We start from the raw sequence: 19,663 nt of genomic DNA on the forward strand, positions 1-19,663 counted from the left end.
CAAGTTACCCAAGAGAACATGGTGGGGGAGATTTACTAAAACTGATGTGTTCATGGTAGCCAAATCAGCTTCCAGGTTTTAATGCCAACACTTAATTGAGGAAGAGGATTGGCTACCAAGCACAGCTGCACCAGATTCTGATTGCTCCAGTTTTAGTAATCTCCCTCTGGTGTGACTAGCACCAGTGTTCGTGCACCCTTAAAAATGGGCTATTGTATGTCCCAAGGAAAGAACTGCTGCCTCTTGTGCCCGAAATCTACCTCACCCAAGAGAAAGAAGAGAGTGTAGGAGATAATTGCTACGAACTGTTGTCCGCCTCCCCTGTGTGTGCAAAGAACTGGCTGTATGTACCCTGTACACACTTGGAGAGTTTAAGAGGGCGGGCACCAGAATACTTTGTGACATCAGTGGCTGTACTACACATGCCATAACTGAAACAGAGGCAGAGGGAAGTGCTCCACCCTCCCTATTAGGTGCCAGGGTATCAGCACAGAAGTTTTCACCAGGGCACTCACTATTCGACACAGCAGGTCCCCCCAGGGAGGCCTCCAAATTTCACGAATCTTGGCAGGCCAGTGAAACGACTTCCTGGGGATCACTACCCTTGACTTGTATAAGACCCTGCTGGTCTGCAAAGCAATATACCCTATTTTGCCAAAAGGACGCCTGCCTTTACATGCACATGAACTTTAATGGCATCCCAGACTTAGTCCATAGGGTTCAATATTGAGTTGGCCCACCCTTTGCAGCTATAATAGCTTCAACTTTTCTGGGAAGGCTGTCTAAGGTTTAGGAGTGTGTCTATGGGAATGTTTGACCATTCTTCCAGAAGTGCATTTGAAAGGTCAGGCACTGATGTCAGACAAGAAGGCCTGGCTCACAGTCTCTGCTCTAATTAATCCCAAAAGGTGTTCTATCGGGGTGAGGGCAGGACTCTGTGCAGGCAAGTCAAGTTCCTCCACCCCAAACTCACTCATCCATGCCTTTATGGACCTTGCTTTGTACACTGGTGCACAGTTATGTTGGAACAGGAAGGGTCCATCCCCAAACTGTTCCCACAAAGTTGGGAGCACAAAATGGTCTAAAATGTCTTGGTATGCTGATGCATTAAGGAGTACCCTTAAATGGAACTAAGGGCCCAAGCCCAACCCCTGAAAAAACAACCACACACCATAATCTCCCCTCCACCAAACTCTACACTTGGCACAATGCAGTCAGGCAAGTACTGTTTTACTGGCAACTGCCAAACCCAGACATGTCCATCGGCTTGCCAGACAGAGCAGTGCGATTTGTCACTCCAGCGAACACATCTCCACTGGTGGCATGCTTTACACCACTGCATCCGACGCTTTGCATTGCGCTTGGCTATGTAAGGCTTGGATGCAGCTGCCCGGCCATGGAAATCCATTCCCTGAAGCTCTATATACACTGTTGTGCTAAACTGAAGGCCACATGAAGTGTGGAGTGCTTTAGCTACTGACTCTGCAGACAGTTAGTGAGTTCTGTGCACTATGTGCTTCAGTATGTGCTGACCCAGCTCTGTCATTTTACATGGCCTACCACTTTGTGGCTGAGCTGCTGTTGTTGCCACTTGCTTCCACTTTGTTATAATACCACTAACAGTTAACCAAGGAATATTTAGTAGCAAGGAAACTTCACAGATGGACTTATTGCACAGGTGGCAACCTATCACGGTACCACGCTTGAATTCACTGAGCTCCTGAGAGTGACCCATTCTTTCACAACTGTTTGTAGAAGAAATCTGCATGCCTAGGTACTTTATTTTCTACACCTGTGACCATGAAAGTGATTGGAACACCTGAAACCAATAAGTTGGTGGGGTGCCCCAATACTTTTGGCAATATAGTGTATATCGTTACACAGAGTCCATTGCCAACCATCAACGTTACAGGCCGTTCCTGTGTGCCCAGTTTGGGGTCCTGGTACTATTCCTCTGAGCAGAAGCCATAAGCAACAGATCAATATGAGCCATTCTTCTAATTCCAGATGGAATTGTGAGAAACTAGCTAAATGAACAATTTTTGTGCAAATTCTGCACAGACATGACCATCACCTGAGATGTTAGCAAAAAAAATGAAGCTATGCCTAAATGGAAGGAAAGGTAGGGAATTATGCCTGGGAGGGGATTTCCTGTCTTATTACCAGTGCCCAGTCACCTAAAGGTGGCAGCATAACCCTATTGCATTGGATATGAAGCTACCCCGTGTCATAGCATGTACGATAAAGAAATCCTTTTTTTTTTCCCTAACTCTTGTTGCATCGCAATGCGGTTGATCTCCTGTAACCAATTACTTTATATATGCTACTGTACAGCTGGCTGCATAGCGTTTCTCAGTGTGGGTTTCCTGATGGCAACAACAGTAGATATGTTAAAGCTTATATGACATTTTAGGGCACACGCACACAAACACACTTTTATCAGTCAAGCTGTATCAAAAAATCCTGTCCTGAACATTGTCAATTCGCTGTGAAAATGACTGCCATGCACATGTGTGAATCCACACCAGGTAGGATAACAGGAATTCATTAAAGTTTTCCTCTGTGTGTGTGTTTTTATTTTTAATACAGACCCTCTGCAGTGTTACTATGGAATGAAGGTATGGTCTTATAAATAATCAAACTTATTTCCTATATCATCAAAATACATTTTTATTTCTGTTGTATAAATAACTAGGAATATTCCCTTACCTTCACAGCAACAGCTATTCCTGCCAACATGCCACCTCCTCCCACTGGTACAACCAAGGCTTCAACTGCTGGCACCTGCCAGTTCCAATAACATATGTTAGTATGCAAATGTTTTAAATGACCATGACAGAGCTGTCAATTCTTCATCAATACCTGCTGTAGAACTTCAAGTCCAATGGTCCCCTGACCTGCAATGACAGCTGGATCCTGATTTGGATGAACCAAAATACCACCAGTCTTCTCTACAATCTTAGCTGCCACCACTGTTCGAGACTTGAGAAACAAACAGATACATTTTAAAGATCATTTAAATGCGGCATATTTAAAAAAAAAGGGTAAGAATATGAAGCAGCAGGAGTATCCTTTTCTGAGGACATCATAATAATGCCATGCTGGGGGCAGAAACAGCACACCTCATGCTATCTGAATCATTATTGTTAGGTACTCTGACTTTTTGAAGAAGGGTGGACATAGACAGTAATCAATGGCACACTGACATGTAAAAATGCTTGCGAAGGGCTACAATGCAGCTGTTAGGTATAAATACACAACATAACACAACAGAAAACAGAAACAAATTAAGCTCAAGCAAGCAATATTTGTGTAGGATGATACTGTGTGATAATTGGCTGCTCCAGATTTTGTCAATTAGCTCTGCAAAAATTAGGCTGTTTGTTAGATGCTGTGCAACCTAAAACCACCTACTCCCAAAGCATTCATTATATTTGATATGGTGAATGGGCTGGGTAAAGTCTGGTATAATCAGAGAATTGCAAAGTTACCTAGCTTAGGGTCCCTAAGATAATGAAATGCACCTGGGGCAATTGCTACAAAATATAGAAGCTGTTTCATCATACCATAGTTGATAAGCAGCACAGTAGCCAACAATCAGCCCATATTTTGTGGTACCCCCTGAAAAATAAAAACAGGCTGAGCACTCTACAAAACACCACAGAATCCCAGGTGTGGGATTCAATTATATAGCTTAATCATACCATAAAGGATTGAGGGTTAGACCTTGGGTTATAGGCTGCTACTTTAAGGTGATTGGACACGGACAACCATTTGAGGATACGCCCCTGGGCATCCTCCCTGTAACCCTACCCCACTGAGCGAGTCCTCATTTGTTGCTAGTGTCCTAAGGTGACGTACCCATTTCTCCCTTATAGGGAAATCACTCTTAGCTTAACTAGTTTAGTATCTTTTCTTAAGATTCTTCAATCAACCTTTCGCTGCCTTCTAATAAAACAAAAGAAGCAATGCATCCAGATCAGTGCAACCTTGTATTGTTGCTTTGGGCACGGTTTCCTGTGGGGGCTCTCTCCTTAGCATTTTGTGCAATATGTGTACTTAGCCACAGGGTGCTATACAGGTCCAGGGCTGTGGTCCATCCCTATAGAACCAAGACCCTTAAGACCCCCTTCAGGGTATGCCTACTGCAGCAGTCCCTATATAAGGACCAACAACATGAACAGGTAAGACAGAGTCACCAAGTGTCTGACTTACTGTAGCCCCACAATCCTGAATCGTATTCATTCATACACTAGAACTTTCAGGAAACAGGGAATGTGTTTAGAATGTATTCACTTATACACTATGAACCTTTCAAACTTGGCGCTAACGTTTAACCACTCATAGTTTAGTCTCAGGTGGATGACCAGGTATTCCATCAGTTACATCACTTCCACCTAGAGCCCCTTATAAAAATATAGTAAGTTGTTCCTCCTGCCCTTTTTCCACAAGGACTTTGCTACAGGGCAGTCAGCACCCAGGTTGTTGTGTACTCTTTTGGACATGCATACTTCATTTCACACCATACTACATGAATACCCCACAGGGGAATACCCTCACCTGCAGCAATGACAGGAAACTAGGCAAAAGGCAGCCTCAGCAAACATTTGCTCTACCAAAAGCCCATGCAACAACAGTCTCATGGTGACAAGGCTCCCTCTTCAATGGAACAGTACCTGATTTTAACACTAATCTCTGCATTAGATTCTAGCTTTATCTCAGGCACAAGCAGCCTACCAGATTTAGATGGACTTTTCTGCAACTATGTCACAATTCCTTGGACAACTAATGGTTTTAATACAGCCATCATTGTCCAGGACTCAAAAACAGCAGGCTCCTTTTCCAGCTACACCATCTCTTCCTGAGTCAGATCTCAATATGCCCGCCCTAGAAGAGGCATACATACAGTAGAAAGGAATGAAGAGTACTGCTGAGGTAGTGTTAGAAGAGGCTGCAGAGGATCCCTCACCTCCAGCCATTTATCTATATGATGTTATGGCTTCAAACAATATGGGCAATTTATGATGACTGAGTCAATCCAGAAAAGGTCCCCCCCCCCTCCAAAAATCAATGCCGAGCTCCATCCATTGGAAAAGGGTTCACAAAAAAAAAAAAAGAAGAAGGGGTCTGTTCTGGACGTAGTCCCGGTCATCTTAGTCTTAAATATCTCATGGTATTAAAGATGCTCATTCATTCAAAGATTCAGCAGATAGGAAGTTTGAGATTCTCTTAAAAGGCTCTCTTTGCCCCAGCTCTGTAACCAGCTATTGCTGCTATTTCGGTCTACCAAACTATAGCTAACTGGACTAGAGTAATAAACCAACATGAGCCTGTACTCCAGGACTGTACTTTAACTGAGCAATTACAACATTTATCTTCTGCCCTGCTCTTTTGTGCAGCTGCCTTGAAACAAGTTAAGACAATTCTCCAGGATGGTTCTGATTTTCTCTAGCATGAACAGAATCTTTTGGGTGGTCTTGTGTCTGGTCAGCTGAAGCTGCCTGTAAAAGACACCCCTCACGTTTGCCTTTTGAATGAGGTTGTGTATTTGGTAAGGCACTTGACAAATACTGTATGTTGCAGGAAAACAAAGTGGTTCTTCCTCAGCAGGAAGTTTTAAAATCCCCATCCTCAGGAGCCTCTACCACCTCAAAGATGCAGAGTACCAAAAAGCTTAGCTTAGGTTCACCTGGGGGGGGGGGAATGAATGTCTGATACAGTTAGCTTATCTCTGGTTCACAGATGTCCCAGACCTACGGGTCCAATCTGTGATTTCAAAGGGATACAAAAAAGAGTTGAATACTCTACCCCCTCACTGCTTTCCTCTCTAAATTCAACCAAAATCTGCCCAAGGACAGTCAAATTTGAAGACTGCCCTGCACCATCTCTTGTCCCATGGAATAGTTGTTCCAGTATCACTAGAGGACAGGTTCCAAGGATTCTATTCAAAGCTGTTCATGGTACAAAAACCAAATGAGATTATCTGACGTATCCGGGAATGAAAATTCCTAAAGAAATACCTTCAAACTCCAAAATGTAGAGTGTAATCTGTAAAGTCATTATTTGCCTTTCTTAGACAAGGGAAATATTTGGTATCCGTAGACATCGATTCCCATATATCCACCTCATCAGTGCTTTCTACACTTTGCTTGTATAACCTGTGATAACTAATCATTGTCTCCTACAGCAACCTTCTGTTAAAGGACTCCGCTTCCTTCCCCCTATCTACCAACATCCACATGACAACTCATATGCTTTAGGCTTTCGGTTGGGTGATTAGCTTCCAAATATACAGGTGAAACTCGAAAAAATTAGAATATCATGCAATAGTTAATTTATTTCAGTAATGCATTTTAAAAGGTGAAACTAATATATAAGATAGACTCATTACATGCAAATCAAGATAGTTCTAGCCGTGATGTCATAATTGTGATGATTATGGCTTACAGCTCATGAAAACCCCAAATCCACAATCTCAGAAAATTAGAATATTACATGCAATCAATAAAACAAGGATTATACATAGAACAATAATTGGATCTCTGAAAAGTATAAGCATGCATATGTACTCAGTACTTGGTTTGGGCCCCTTTTGCAGCAATTACTGCCTCAATGCAGCGTGGCATGGAAGCTATCAGCCTGTGGCATTGCTGAGGTGTTATGGAAGACCATGATGCTTCAATAGCAGCCTTCAGCTCTTCTGCATTGTTCAGTCTCATGGCTCTCATCTTTCTCTTCGCAATGCCCCATAGATTCTCTATGGGGTTCAGGTCAGGTGAGTTTGCTGGCCAATCAAACACAGTAATCCCACGGTCATTGAACCAGGTTTTGGTGCTTTTGGCAGTGTGGGCAGGTGCTAAGTCCTGCTGGAAAATAAAGTCAGCATCCCCATAAAGCTTGTCTGCGGAAGGAAGCATGAAGTGCTCCAAAATCTCCTGGTAGATGGCTGCTTGACCCTGGACTTAATGAAGCACAGTGGACTAACACCAGCAGATGACATGGCTCCCCAAATCAACACAGACAGTGGAAACATCACACTGGACTTCAAGCATCTTGCAGTGTGTGCCTCTCCATTCTTCCACCATGCTCTGGGTCCTTGGTTTCCAAATAAGATGCAAAAGTTGCTCTCATCAGAAAAGAGGACTTTGGACCACTGAGCAACAGACCAGGTCTGTTTTTCTTTAGCCCAGGTAAGACGCTTCTGATGTTGTTTGTTGTTCAGGAGCGGCTTGACAAGAGGAATACGACATTTGAAGCCCATGTCCAGGATCCGTCTGTGTGTGGTGGCTCTTGATGCACTGACTGCAGCCTCAGTCCACTCCTTGTGAAAGTCCCCAACACTTCTGAATGGCCTTTTCCTGACAATCCTCTCCAGGCTGCGGTCATCCCTGCTGCTTGTGCACCTTTTTCTTCTACACTTTTCCCTTCTACATAACTTTCTATTAATGTGCTTTGATACAGCACTTTGGGAACATCCAACTTCTTTTGCAATTAGCTTTTGAGGCTTTCCCTCCTTATGGAGGGTGTCAATGATGGTTTTCTGCACAACTGTCAGGTCAGCAGTCTTTCCCATGATTGTGATTCCTACTGAACCAGACCGAGAGACCATTTAAAGGCTCAGGAACCCTTTGCAGGTGTTATAGGTTAATTAGCTGATTAGAGTGGGACACTTTGAGCCTAGAATATTGCACCTTTTCACAATATTCTAATTTTCTGAGATTGTGGATTTGGGGTTTTCATGAGCTGTAAGCCATAATCATCACAATTATGACAAATCACAGCTTGAAATATCTTTCTTTGCATGTAATGAGTCTCATATATTAGTTTCACCTTTTAAGTTACTGAAATAAATGAACTTTTGCACGATATTCAAATTTTTCGAGTTTCACCTGTATGTTTTCCAACCTTCTCTTCGCCTGGAATGATGAGATTCCTCATGAGAGTTCTGGGTCACATAGTGGCCTTCTTAGAAGTTTTCCCATTCATCCAATTTAAACACAACATCTTATTGACATGCGCCTTCTCTTGACTTACCCATTCTCCTATCTAACCAAGCAAAGAATTCCCCAGTTTGGTGCATGTACAACCTTACCTGGAAGATGATGACAAATGCCTGTCTTTCAAGGTGGGGAGTGCTCCGATCCCTCCCAGTTCAGGAAACATGGTCACTAGAGGAAGCAAAGCGCCCCATTATCATCCTATAGCTCAGAGCAATAAGGATGGCTCTGCACCACTGGTCCCCCCCCCCCCTCTTCTGCAGGGACATCCAATCAGTGTGTAATCAGACAACACCACAATTGTGGCCTACATCAATCACCAAGGGGGCACCAAGATTTATGCAGAATTGAAAGAAACAAGCCAGATCTCATGGATGGAGAACCATTGTCCATTGACCTCTGCTGTCCACATCCCAGGAATGGACAGCTGAAAGGCAAATTACTTTAACAGTCACCCCATGGACAAAGGGGAATGGGCTCTTCACCAGATGTGGATATCCAGGCCTTCAGATTTAACAAGTTACCTCTGTAGCCAGCCAGGACAAAGGATCCTCAAGCACCGGCATTGGAGGCTTTGAGAATTCCCTGGTCTCAGTTCAGGCCAATATTAAAAAAAACCCTGACTGTTCGGGAGAAACACACTGAGCGGGGCCTGATGTATGACATCATAGTGCAAGCCAATGTGGGATGTGGCTGTCTATGATTCATGCGCTGATCTGTTTCCTGCCACCAAGTGCATTTTTTAAAAAATTTAGCAATTGCTTTTACTGCTACACTATGGGATTTGTTCCTTTTTTATACCTCTGCTGAGAGTGGCACCCTAAAGATTACAGTGTAATCATGACAGGGGGATTCCTTACAGCTGCAAGGGAGCCAGGTGCATACTGATCTCTATTTAGGGATCAGTTTTTTCTGGCAATGAGTATATGGACACCGGTGGCAGGTGTATTGATACACACAATCCTGTTTGCTGTGTGAGCACAGTTGAGGCACCTGAATGATCCGGTTGCATTACCTCCAGAAAGTATTTTTCAATTAAGGGACTTATTCACAGGAACTTATTTATTCTTTTATTTGGCACATTGTATGTTTGCTCTTCTTTTTATGCTATGTAATTCAATATTTATTAAGCACCGTTAGCACAATGTTGATATGATTTATTGATCCTTAAAAGGGCAGCGAACCTTACTTTCTCAAGTACACAAGGCCAATATATGCCTTTCCTCCAGTGAGAATTTTGCCTCACCTGCGCCAAAAAGAAAATAAAGAAAACTAGTGATTTTCATTGCACCAAATTGGCCCAGAAGAACTAGGTATACAGATATAATCAAGCTACTAGGAGATAACCTCTGGTCTCTTCCCAACAGGCCAGAACTGCAGTCTCAGGGCTCCCTAATTCATCCTGTTCTCAGTCATTGGCTTTAGTGGCATGGCTGTTGAGGACCAGGTCTTGAGGGACAGAGGAATCTCTAAGTCTGTAATTCCTACTTTGCTAGAAGCAAGCAAAGACACAGAAAGATCTACTAATGTACCTGGAAAACCTTTGTCTGGTGTGAACATAGGCACTCTATGCCTTGTATTGTGGTCTTTCTACAAAGAGGACTTGGCCATATCTTGGATTAGGCCCTCTTACAGCACCCTGTACTTCCAACCTGGTTCAATTTGCTGTGCGGGACCCACCTTTTGGACCCATCAGGGAAATCTCCTTGCTAACATGTCTCTCAGAAGTGCCTCTGAGCTAGCAGTTATAAAGGAGCCATTCCTCATTCTTCACAAGGAAAAAGTAAGTCTTACGCCCAAGGTCATCCTTTCTTCCTATGATGGTGTCAGTCTTCTACATCAATTGAAGGAGGAAATTACTCTTCATTGCATTAACAGAGTCAGAGTCATCAGTTTCTATCAGGAAGATGGATTTCCTTTTTATCCTACCATACCTTGCAAGGGATATCCTGCTTCAAAGTCCACAATTGCTAGATGTATAGAACAACTCCCTGCCAGAGCTTACACTCTAAGGGCCTGTTCACACTGCCCACATGCTCCATTGAAGCATGTGGGCAGTTGTTAGCTTTGGACTGCGGTAAAGCATGGTAGGGGGCAGTGTGATATGCGTTTTGGTTTCCTTTTTTTATTTAAATGTATTTGAAGAGCACAAAACACTTCAGTTATGTCCCCACACAGCAGCGCAGTACCTACCTGTCCGCTGTAATAAAATCCAGCATGCCTGCATTTTACAGCAGCACATCCAAGCTGCAGTGCATATGGAACATGTAGAAAACGGTTTTCTAAGTGCCCTAGTGATGACTGGCGTTAATATAGAAAAACAACAGTCACCGTACTATGTATGAATGAGCCCTAAAGAACAAAAATTCCTCCTGCACTTTTAAATGCTCACTCCACTAGGTGTTTTCTGGACATTCCAACTGCAAGCCTCTGTTGACCTGCTCTGTAAGGCCACCAGCTGGTTATCTGTTCATACCTTTTCAAAGATCTACCAGTTGGATGTCCAGTGTCCTGCAGATGCAGATTTCAGCTGCAAGGTTTTTGCACTCTGAAGTTGTACCTTTTGACCTTTGTTGTTGTTGGGCTTGCAAGCACAGTTTCTATTTGCCTAGTAGTTGCCCACCCTCCTCATTCATTGCTTGGGGAGGTCCCAGAATCTATGAATATTCAGCCTGTGTCCGGTACTGTACAATTAAGAGAAAAGGAATTTTGACTTCCCTGCAAATTCTGCACTCACCGGCCACTTTATTAGGTATACCTTTTCAATTGCTTGCTAACACAAATTGCTAATATGCCAATCACATGGCAGCAACCCAATGCATTTATGCATGTAAACGTGGTGAAAACAACTTGAAGTTCAAACCGAGCATCAGAAAGGGGAAGAAAAGAGTTGTAGTGATTTTGAACGTGGCATGGTTGTTGGTGCCAGATGGGCTGGTCTGAGTATTTAAAAAAACTGCTGATCTACTTGGATTTTCATGCACAACCATCTCTAGGGTTTATAGAGAATGGTCCAAAAAAAGAGAATATCCAGTGAGCAGCAGTTGTGTGGATGAAAATGCCTTATTGATGCCAGAGGAGAATGGGCAGACTAGTTACTACGACATTCACAGGGTAGGGTCAGAATTTGGTGTAAACAACATTATTATTATACAGTATTTATATAGCGCCAAAAAGTTTGCTCAGCGCTGTACATTATAGTGGGGGACAGTACATGAGACAATACAATACACAAGGGGTTCGAGGGCCCTGCTTTTTGGAGCTTACAATCTAGGAGGGAGGGGATAGTGGAAGTGGCTGTGGGGGATGGAGTGGTAGGAGGAGATCGGCTGTTAGGTGAGGGCGGGGTAGGCTTCCCTGAAGAGATGGGTTTTCAGGGTGCGCCTAAAGATGAGGAGGGTAGGTGACAGTCTGATGGATTGGGGTAATGAGTTCCAGAGGATGGGGGAAGTCCTGGAGTCGGGCATGGGAGGAGACCAAGGAGCTAGAAAGTAGGAGGTCTTGTGAGGAGCAAAGAGTACGTGTTGGGTGGTATTTGGATATCAGGTCGGTGAGGTAGTTTGGGGCAGTGTTATGGATAGCTTTGTACGTCAATATTAGTAGTTTGAATTTTATGCGTTGGGCAATCGGAAGCCAGTGGAGGGAATGACAGATGGGGGTGGCGGATACGGAGCGGTTGGTAAGGTGGATGAGCCTGGCCGCTGAGTTCAGGATAGACTGAAGCGGGGATAGTCTGATGAGGTAAACCGGTGAGGAGGGAGTTGCAGTAGTCGAGTCGTGAGATAAGGGAGTGAATGAGTTGTTTAGTAGTGTCTGGGGTTAGGAATGAACGTATTTTGGAGATGTTGCGGAGGTGGAGCCTGCATGAATTTGCCAATGATTGGAAATGGGGTTGGAAGGACAGATTGGAATCTAGAGTGACACCTAGGACTTTGGCTTGTGGGTGGGACTGATGGTGGCGTTATTGGTCATGATGGAGAGGATGGGGGGGGGGGGGGGGCACGGGCTGGGGGGAAAACTAGGAGCTTGGTTTTGGAAAGGTTTAATTTGAGGAAGTGGAGTGACATCCAGTCTGATATGCCGTTCAGTAGGCAGGTGATTCGGGTGGAGACTGAAGGGGTGAGGCGAGGGGTAGAGAGGTAGATTTGCGTGTCATCGGCGTAGAGGTGGTACAACATAAAACAACATAAAACATAAAAGCATAGATCCATCCTGCCTTGTATCAGTGGTTCAGGCTGGTGGTGTGGGGGATATTTTCTTGGCACCAGCAAGCTGTACCTAATAGAGTGGCCAGTGAGTGTATAGCTTGAAGTACAGTACAGAACACCCTCCATTCTATTCTTGTTTTACACTGCATTACTTGCTACAAAGACAAGGATTAATGAAATGAAGTAGGGTTAGAGGGGGCATGTCCTCAAAAGCCTGCTAGTGTCCAATCACCTGAAGGTACCAGTCTATAACCCAGGGCCTATGAAAATTCAGCCTGTGTCCTTCACTATGCTTAAAGAAATGAAATTTACAGGCAAATCTAAATTCCTTTTATTTTTATACATACCTCCATATACTAGGATGATAAAATGTGATGTGTATGGAACTTCTTTAATCATCCCTGATTGCACATGAAAAGAGAAACAACTTCTTACCTCATCTGTAGGATCACATTCCACTATTACAGCACCGTAACCAGAGATTGCAGCTTTCTTGCATGATGCAGTTGTACGGGGGACTACCACATGCGCTGGAATACCTAAGATACAATACACAGTAAATATACTGTAGGCCTTAAATTTTTATTGGATTCTAAGGACTTACCCATCATTTTTGCTGCTAATGCCAATGCCTGTCCATGATTGCCACTGCTATGAGTCACAACTGCTTTACACGTCTCTGCTGGGAGACACTGCACTGCATTTAATGCACCCCGAATCTGAAAACATCAAGTCTCTATTAGTGTAATTATAAAGAGTTTTAGTCACAGAAAAATTAGCAAATCTATATAATACTAATTGGTTTTGTTTTATTTGTGAGATTTTGATGGTCCAGTACCGAAGTATTCCTATGCGACTACTCCCAAATACTGTACTGATAACCACTGTTGAATATGGGTGAGCCTACTTTTTCTCAGATCACATTCTGTAACGACTCATGTAGCCATGACCATAAGTAGAAATGAGCAAATCATTTGTGGATTATTATTTTACACCAAAAGAAATGCAGATAAATGGAATAAATGATCTATGGCTTATAACTGAACTTTTCAATATACTATATTTCAGTGATTAGCTTCCGATTACTATATTACTTTTTTTTTTTTTTGTCTGTTCATGCACAAAGTAAACTATTAAAGCTTACTTTAACCCCAAAACAAAAGAAAAAGTAAATATTACAGTGTCAGGGGTATGGACATTTTTTTAAAAACTACTTGTCCAGGGACTAAATCGGTATCCCAATCTACTTGTCCCTCATGACAATCTACTTGTCCTGATAAAAAAAAACCCCCATAAAATTTAACCAAAACTGCATTTAAATCTGCTTTACGTAATGTCTGGGGCTTTTAAAAACAAAGGGGGCTTTATGGCGACTTAAACGTTTAATATTTTTAATATTGCACTATTTATCTCCTCCTCCCCTCCCTGCCTGTCTCCAGCCCCGTCCCCGTGGACTTGCAGGGAGAGGGGAGATCTTGCAGTGTAACAAGCACGGATTGGCTACTCGACAAGAAAGGGGAGTGTCCGACTTATCCTTTATCCATTTCACTGCCAGAGCTGTTTTTGCGTTATTTGCACATGGTTAAAAAAACGTTTTAGGCCTTAAGATCACACAAAACCCCCAAAACATGATATATTTTTTTAAATCAGAGATCTTAGAGAATAAATTAGCGGTAGTTCCAATTTTTTTATGTCACCCTATATTATCACAAAATTTCAGTAAAAAAATACACTACAAGTTAATTTTAGGGCACAAAAAGCAATAAATTATCTAATTTTTTTGTAAAATATAAAAGACGAGGTTGCAGCAAGTAAGTAGATATCCAACATGTCAAACCTTACATTTGCGTGCGCTTGTGAAACAGCAACAAATTTTAGTAACCCAATATTTTCTATAGGCAACATTTTTAAAGCCCCTTATAGCTGATCAGTATAGTGTTACAGAGGAGGTCTGGTGCTAGAATTTTGCTGTCATTCTGGCGTGCACGGCAATATGTATCGCAATCCACGTTTTTATGTGCAGTGTAGACGCCCGAGCATGTGCTTTTACGTTTTTTTTGTGCGTGCGTACATATGTGGGGGGCCTTGAAAAATTTGGGGGTGTCATGCTTGGATGTAACTTACATTTAAGAAAAAAAAAAAAAAAAAACTTTTTTTTTTTAACCACTTCAATTCCAGCCACTTTCACCCCCTTCCTGTCCAGGCCAATTTTCAGCTTTCAGTGCTGTCACACTTTGAATGACAATTGCGTGGTCATGCAACACTGTACCCATATGAATTTTTTTAGCATTTTTTTTTAGATGGATAAAGCTTTATTTTGGTGGTATTTAGTCACCACTGGAAATTTTATTCTGTTTGCTATATAAATGAAAAAGTTCAAAAATTTTGAAAAAAAAAGTGTTTTTCCTATAAAATTTTTGCAAATAAATAATCTTTCTGCACAAATCTTGGCCAACATTTATTCAGTTATCTTTTTAGTAAAAAAAATCCAAATTAGTTTAAAATTTTTTTTACATTAATATTTTATTTTTTATTACATACTGTACTACATGTGGGGGGTTATGAAGATTTTTTTTTTTTACACTGATTGCATTTACACCCATAAAGGCTGTAAAGCAATCATTCCTCCTTCTCTCTGGCTGCATTCTTGCAGCCATTGAGAAATACTGTGTGAGTGGTGATTGGTCACAGCTTGTCACATGGTACAAGGCTGTTGTATTTATTCACCACTGGGATTTACATTTTTTTGCTATGTAAATGAAAAAGTCCAAACATTTTGACAAAAAAAAAAAAGTGTTTTTCTTATACAATTTTGTATATAAAATAATATCTCTTCATAAATTGTGGCCAAAATGTATTGAGCTATCTTTTTAGTAAAAATAAAAAAAATAACCCAAATTAGTTTATAACCAAAAATTATAATTTTCCAAATTTTTTTTTTTTTTCTTTTACATACTGTCACCCTAGTACAGTGTCACCATAGTGACACTGTACTACTGGTGGGGGGGTGTTTTTTTTTTTTTTACACTAATTGCTTTTACACACAAAGGCTGTAAAAGGAATAATTTCTCCTCTCTGGCTGCATTCTTGCAGCCATTGAGAAATACTGTGAAAGCGGTGATTGGTCACAGCTTGTCACATGGTACAAGGCGGTTGTGAATAGCCCTGTACCATGTGACCTTTCCCAGATTTCACACGTACTAAGCAATGATGTCAGAAGTGACATCTTGCTTACTACTATTCATGTGATCACTGATTGGTCAATCAGTGATCACATGATCGGGACCTCACACAGAGGTCCTTTACAGCGATCGGTGTTCTGCTGTGTCCTCAAGACACAGCAGGCACCAGATCGCGGTGCCGCAAGCTCCTAGAGAGCGTGCACAGGCAGGGAAGTCGGAGTATGTTTATAAACAGCCAACCGCTCCTGCATTGCTCCCGTCCGGCCGTTTATATACATGGGGTGGACAGAAATTGGTTAAATCACATATGGGACAAAAATTCCCCTATGTGATGATTTTTGGTGACAGGTTCACTTTTGTGAGACACTCAGGGTCTAAAAGACCCTGCATGTCTCCCCTGTAATACAGTGCACATGGTACCACATTACATTCTTTCCCGGCCTCAATGACTGGGAATCTGTCGAACGGGGACCCGAAAGTGACGTCACATCACCTCCGGGTCAGGAGAAGAAGGGGAGAGGAGCGGAGCGGATGAGTCCACTCTCCTCCCTCTCCTATACCACATCCCGCGGCACTCACCAAACCAGTCTCGGGCCCGCAGATGGGCAAGCGGAGCCCGGGACATATAGTGGGGGAGAGGTTGACACTGTGGGCCTCTTCCTCCCCTCTAGCCGATGGCGAGCCGGGCCCGCAGATGGGCAAGCGGAGCCCGGGAAACCTCACGCCAGGGGCGCAAAGAGGCTGGCACTGTGTGAAAGCAATTGGCGGCAGCACTGCTGCCGATTGCTTCACCTGACAGGTGAGCCCTGCTGCTTGCCCGCAACAGGGCTAAAGGCCAAAAAAAATGACCTGCCGGCGCCCAGAACTACATGTCACGGGCGTCGGGCAATAGAAATTGCACAACCCCGAGTGTACTAAATGAGGTTCCTACAGTTGTATTTTTTTTTTCTCAGGCATTTTTGCCTGGCAGTTTTGCAAGTAACACATACCTTGTGGCTAGGTGGCACTGTTCACCTCAACATTGTATCTATGAAAGGAAACCTAGTTGTGTCAACTGACAGTCAGTGCTCTTCAGTCTGGTAAACAGACCAGTGTGGTCTGTTGGGAGTTAAAAACTAACAAAACTATGTATGTGGTGGCTGAGAAGCATTAGGCTGGGCAGCCTATTCGGTTTGATGTGTAGCAAAAGCTGAGACATGGTTAGGTTTTGTTTTGTTAAAGTTTAATTTATTTTCCTCTGAAGCACTGTACAGCACAAAAAAAAAATCACCACAACGCTGCTGATTTAGTATCTGAGCAATAAAGGTTGCTCACCCTAAGGAGTATTACACCCGCTACCTATTCCCAGCTTTGTTCATCTTCCTTACATTAGCGCTAATGAGAGTATTAGTTTACATAAAAAATAAAAGGGCTGTTTGTATTTTTAGGCTCACAGAAAGTGATTAGTACATTTGATGAAAATGTCTGAAGAAATGGAATACAGCCGCCACATCTACGAAATTAGAGATAAGCCACAGTGTATTACATTTTTGTAGCTGGGTCTAGTTCTCTTTATTCCCTAAATAAGGGGATAGCAGGCAATGTGAGCAAGTTGGCAAATACACTCTACTCCCAGGAAAGTTCTTTTATAAATGAAGGTTGGGTTGGAAGGTCTGGCAATTCAACAGTTCTCAAGATCAATACAGCAATGTACAGTCAGAACAAATTTCATAAATGTTGCTCAGGTTTTCTGGACAGAAAATAATAAGAGGAAGGTACTGTACATCTAGTGCATCACAATGCCTGACAACTGTGCATTTGTTTTCAGAATCCTTGTAATTATGCCGTATAACCTTGTAGCCCAACTATGCCATAAGTGGCCTATGTTCAAGTATTACCACTTAAAAGTGAACCTGTGCCCAGATTATGCAATCTAGAGTATGTAAACATTTTGAACAAGCAGTAAAAGCACCTTAAAACAAGTTCTCTCATTTTCTATGGCAGCAGAAATGTGACAGCTTACCAGCCCTCAAATTAAAACATACAACAGGGGTTTCCAAGATGTTAGAAATCAACTGAAACGCCACTTTAGAGTCTCTGTTGTGATCTTTGAGATTCAAGTACTTCACAGTACATGCAGCTAGACAGAGTATTGAAATAACTTTTTAAAACGCTTTACTGATTGCTAAAAATATCTAAAAACTTAATTGTCCATAGTTAATGTTAGACTTCCACTATATAGACATTAAATTTCAGTAATATTGGCATCTCTAGCAAACCCAACTAGAAAAGTTATTGGGAGTGTGAGGTACAAGGAATGAAGATGTTCTCTTCTAGGTGCTTACACTGCTGCACTGAGATGATGAATGTATGTAGAGTATACAAAGATTTAACCTATGATTCATTTCTGTGATGGGAGGCACATTACATGCATTATTAGCGCAGTTTAAACTGAGATCTGACCTATGCTGGTAGCCACACAATAGTATATGGTAGGTTCCATAATGCACTTCTAACAGGGTATAAGCTGGGACAAAATGACTTGTGAGGAACTCTATTTTAATAGTCCTCATCATTTCCAATGGAAAGTGTTGTTTAAATTATGTGATGATTAAAACATGTGTTTTCAATTTAAGAACCGTCTGTGAACCCAAAAGTATACATTCTTGTTTACCTTGAAAGATCCGGTCTTCTGTAGCAGTTCACATTTAAAGAACAGCTTACGTGCAGCGAGTGCATCAAGGCTGGAACAGGACATCACTGGCGTTGCATGAATCAAATCCTGTATTCTTTTCTGAGCTTCCTGCACATCTTTTAATGTAATACAGAATGTAGAACTCATCATTCTGAAACACAAAGCAAGTACTACTCAGCCAGTAAAAGGTGTATCTAGTAAACATTAATTCACTATGTAATACATTATGTCTGTATATTTGTAATGATCTTAAAATCAAAAGACCTTAAACAGCACTTAAAGCTGCACTTTGGCGAAATGAAAACTTTACCCTTGCAATGGGGCTCTAACCACACTGCAAGGGTTAAATGCTTGTTTATGCTATGGTACCCATGTGATGGGCCGCTTGGCATCCCACCTGGGTGCTTCCATCAGAGAACTGCTTCCTCTCTGCAGGGACACAGAACCACAGTATTACAGCTTGGCATTGCACCCAAGAACTAAACGACACTAGCTTAGGCACAACTGGAACGCTTTACTGTCAACTCACACAAAATTTATACCAAACAAAATAAAGTAGGAGCTTGATCACTGTCACAATCATGCCCACAGGGAGAGGTGCGGTTCTCCATTTTACCCCAAACTTCTACATTTTGGTATTGCTCTTAAACAATGCAAACTGTAAACAGTAATATCATCAGTACATCTAATGAACAGCTAACAGTAATTTAACAGTAAGCTAATCAAGGGCTAGCAACTATGATCAGTGATCTAATCAAACAATAATCTATTTAACAGCTAACAGTGATCTAATTAACAGCCAAGCACCCAGACAATGCTTTGAATAATCAGGGAGTCCACCACAGACAGTTCGACAACACGCAAACCCCCGAATACACAAAACACAATACACATGTTGTCTTTCAGGTACTTGTGTAATCTGTCCACTAGAAAATTCATCATAAGAAAAGTGGAATTAATTTATCTTCATAGATTGAGGGACATTATTGATAAATATTTCTGTTCCAAGTGGGGGAGTTTCTCCAACCCAATCTGCAGGAGGGCCACCATATTTCCTTTGACCATTAACCTGTACAATATTAATATTACACCTTTCCATCCACTCCAGAAGGGAAGCTTTATTTTCTTTATTCAGGGAATTAATCCAAACCTTGCTCTCAGCATTCATCACATTGTTGTCGATCATTAAAGAATGATCGGCTCTCTCCAATCAGTGGGTAGAAGGCTAGCTCCAAGTCCCCTCCAAAAGCCCCTGCCCCGGTTGGGTCTGTCACAACCCATAAAAAGAACTTCTACTTACCTCATGCATCGGACCCCATCAGCTGACATGGCCGCCATACATGTAGACTTGGAGCTTGGCAATCGGAGTGGTGAAACCACAGCTCCCTCACTGCCCATATAAACAAGGACATATGGCAGGGGTGCTCAACCTTTTAAAGGGCAATTTAACTGGTGGCCTGGTAACTGGTTGCAGGTCAAAATGAAATGAAATGTCTCAGAATTTCAATTTTTCAAAATTTTAAATAGCATCATGAACATTTTCCTCCTGCAGTCAATCAATTCCAGCGGGAGGAAGAGGAGAAATCAGCTTTCAGCGGTCGC

The 19,663-nt window shown here is 42.2% G+C and overlaps 1 protein-coding gene across 7 annotated transcripts in view; it reads right to left on the reverse strand.

Moving 5' to 3' along the window:
* The window catches only part of SRR (serine racemase), a 50,189-nt gene that overhangs the window by 20,310 nt on the left and 10,216 nt on the right, over window positions 1–19,663 (reverse strand). For 5 of the 7 annotated variants that reach the window (XM_089657619.1, XM_089657611.1, XM_089657604.1 and 2 more), the window contains 5 exons: window positions 18,041–18,212; window positions 12,810–12,924; window positions 12,641–12,744; window positions 2,863–2,982; window positions 2,710–2,787 (listed from right to left, as the gene is read on the reverse strand). In XM_089657619.1, the coding sequence (XP_089513745.1) occupies window positions 2,710–2,787; window positions 2,863–2,982; window positions 12,641–12,744; window positions 12,810–12,924; window positions 18,041–18,211 (588 nt within the window). In that variant the 5' untranslated portion in view covers window position 18,212. The remainder of the gene's footprint in view (window positions 1–2,709; window positions 2,788–2,862; window positions 2,983–12,640; window positions 12,745–12,809; window positions 12,925–18,040; window positions 18,213–19,663) is intronic. The other 2 variants (XM_089657634.1, XM_089657599.1) reach the window with 1 other exon arrangement.

The sequence above is a fragment of the Staurois parvus genome, unplaced genomic scaffold (genome assembly GCF_062004578.1).
Source record: "Staurois parvus isolate SC_StPar_1 unplaced genomic scaffold, SC_StPar_1.0 ptg000029l, whole genome shotgun sequence".
In the NCBI taxonomy this organism is placed as follows: domain Eukaryota; kingdom Metazoa; phylum Chordata; class Amphibia; order Anura; family Ranidae; genus Staurois; species Staurois parvus.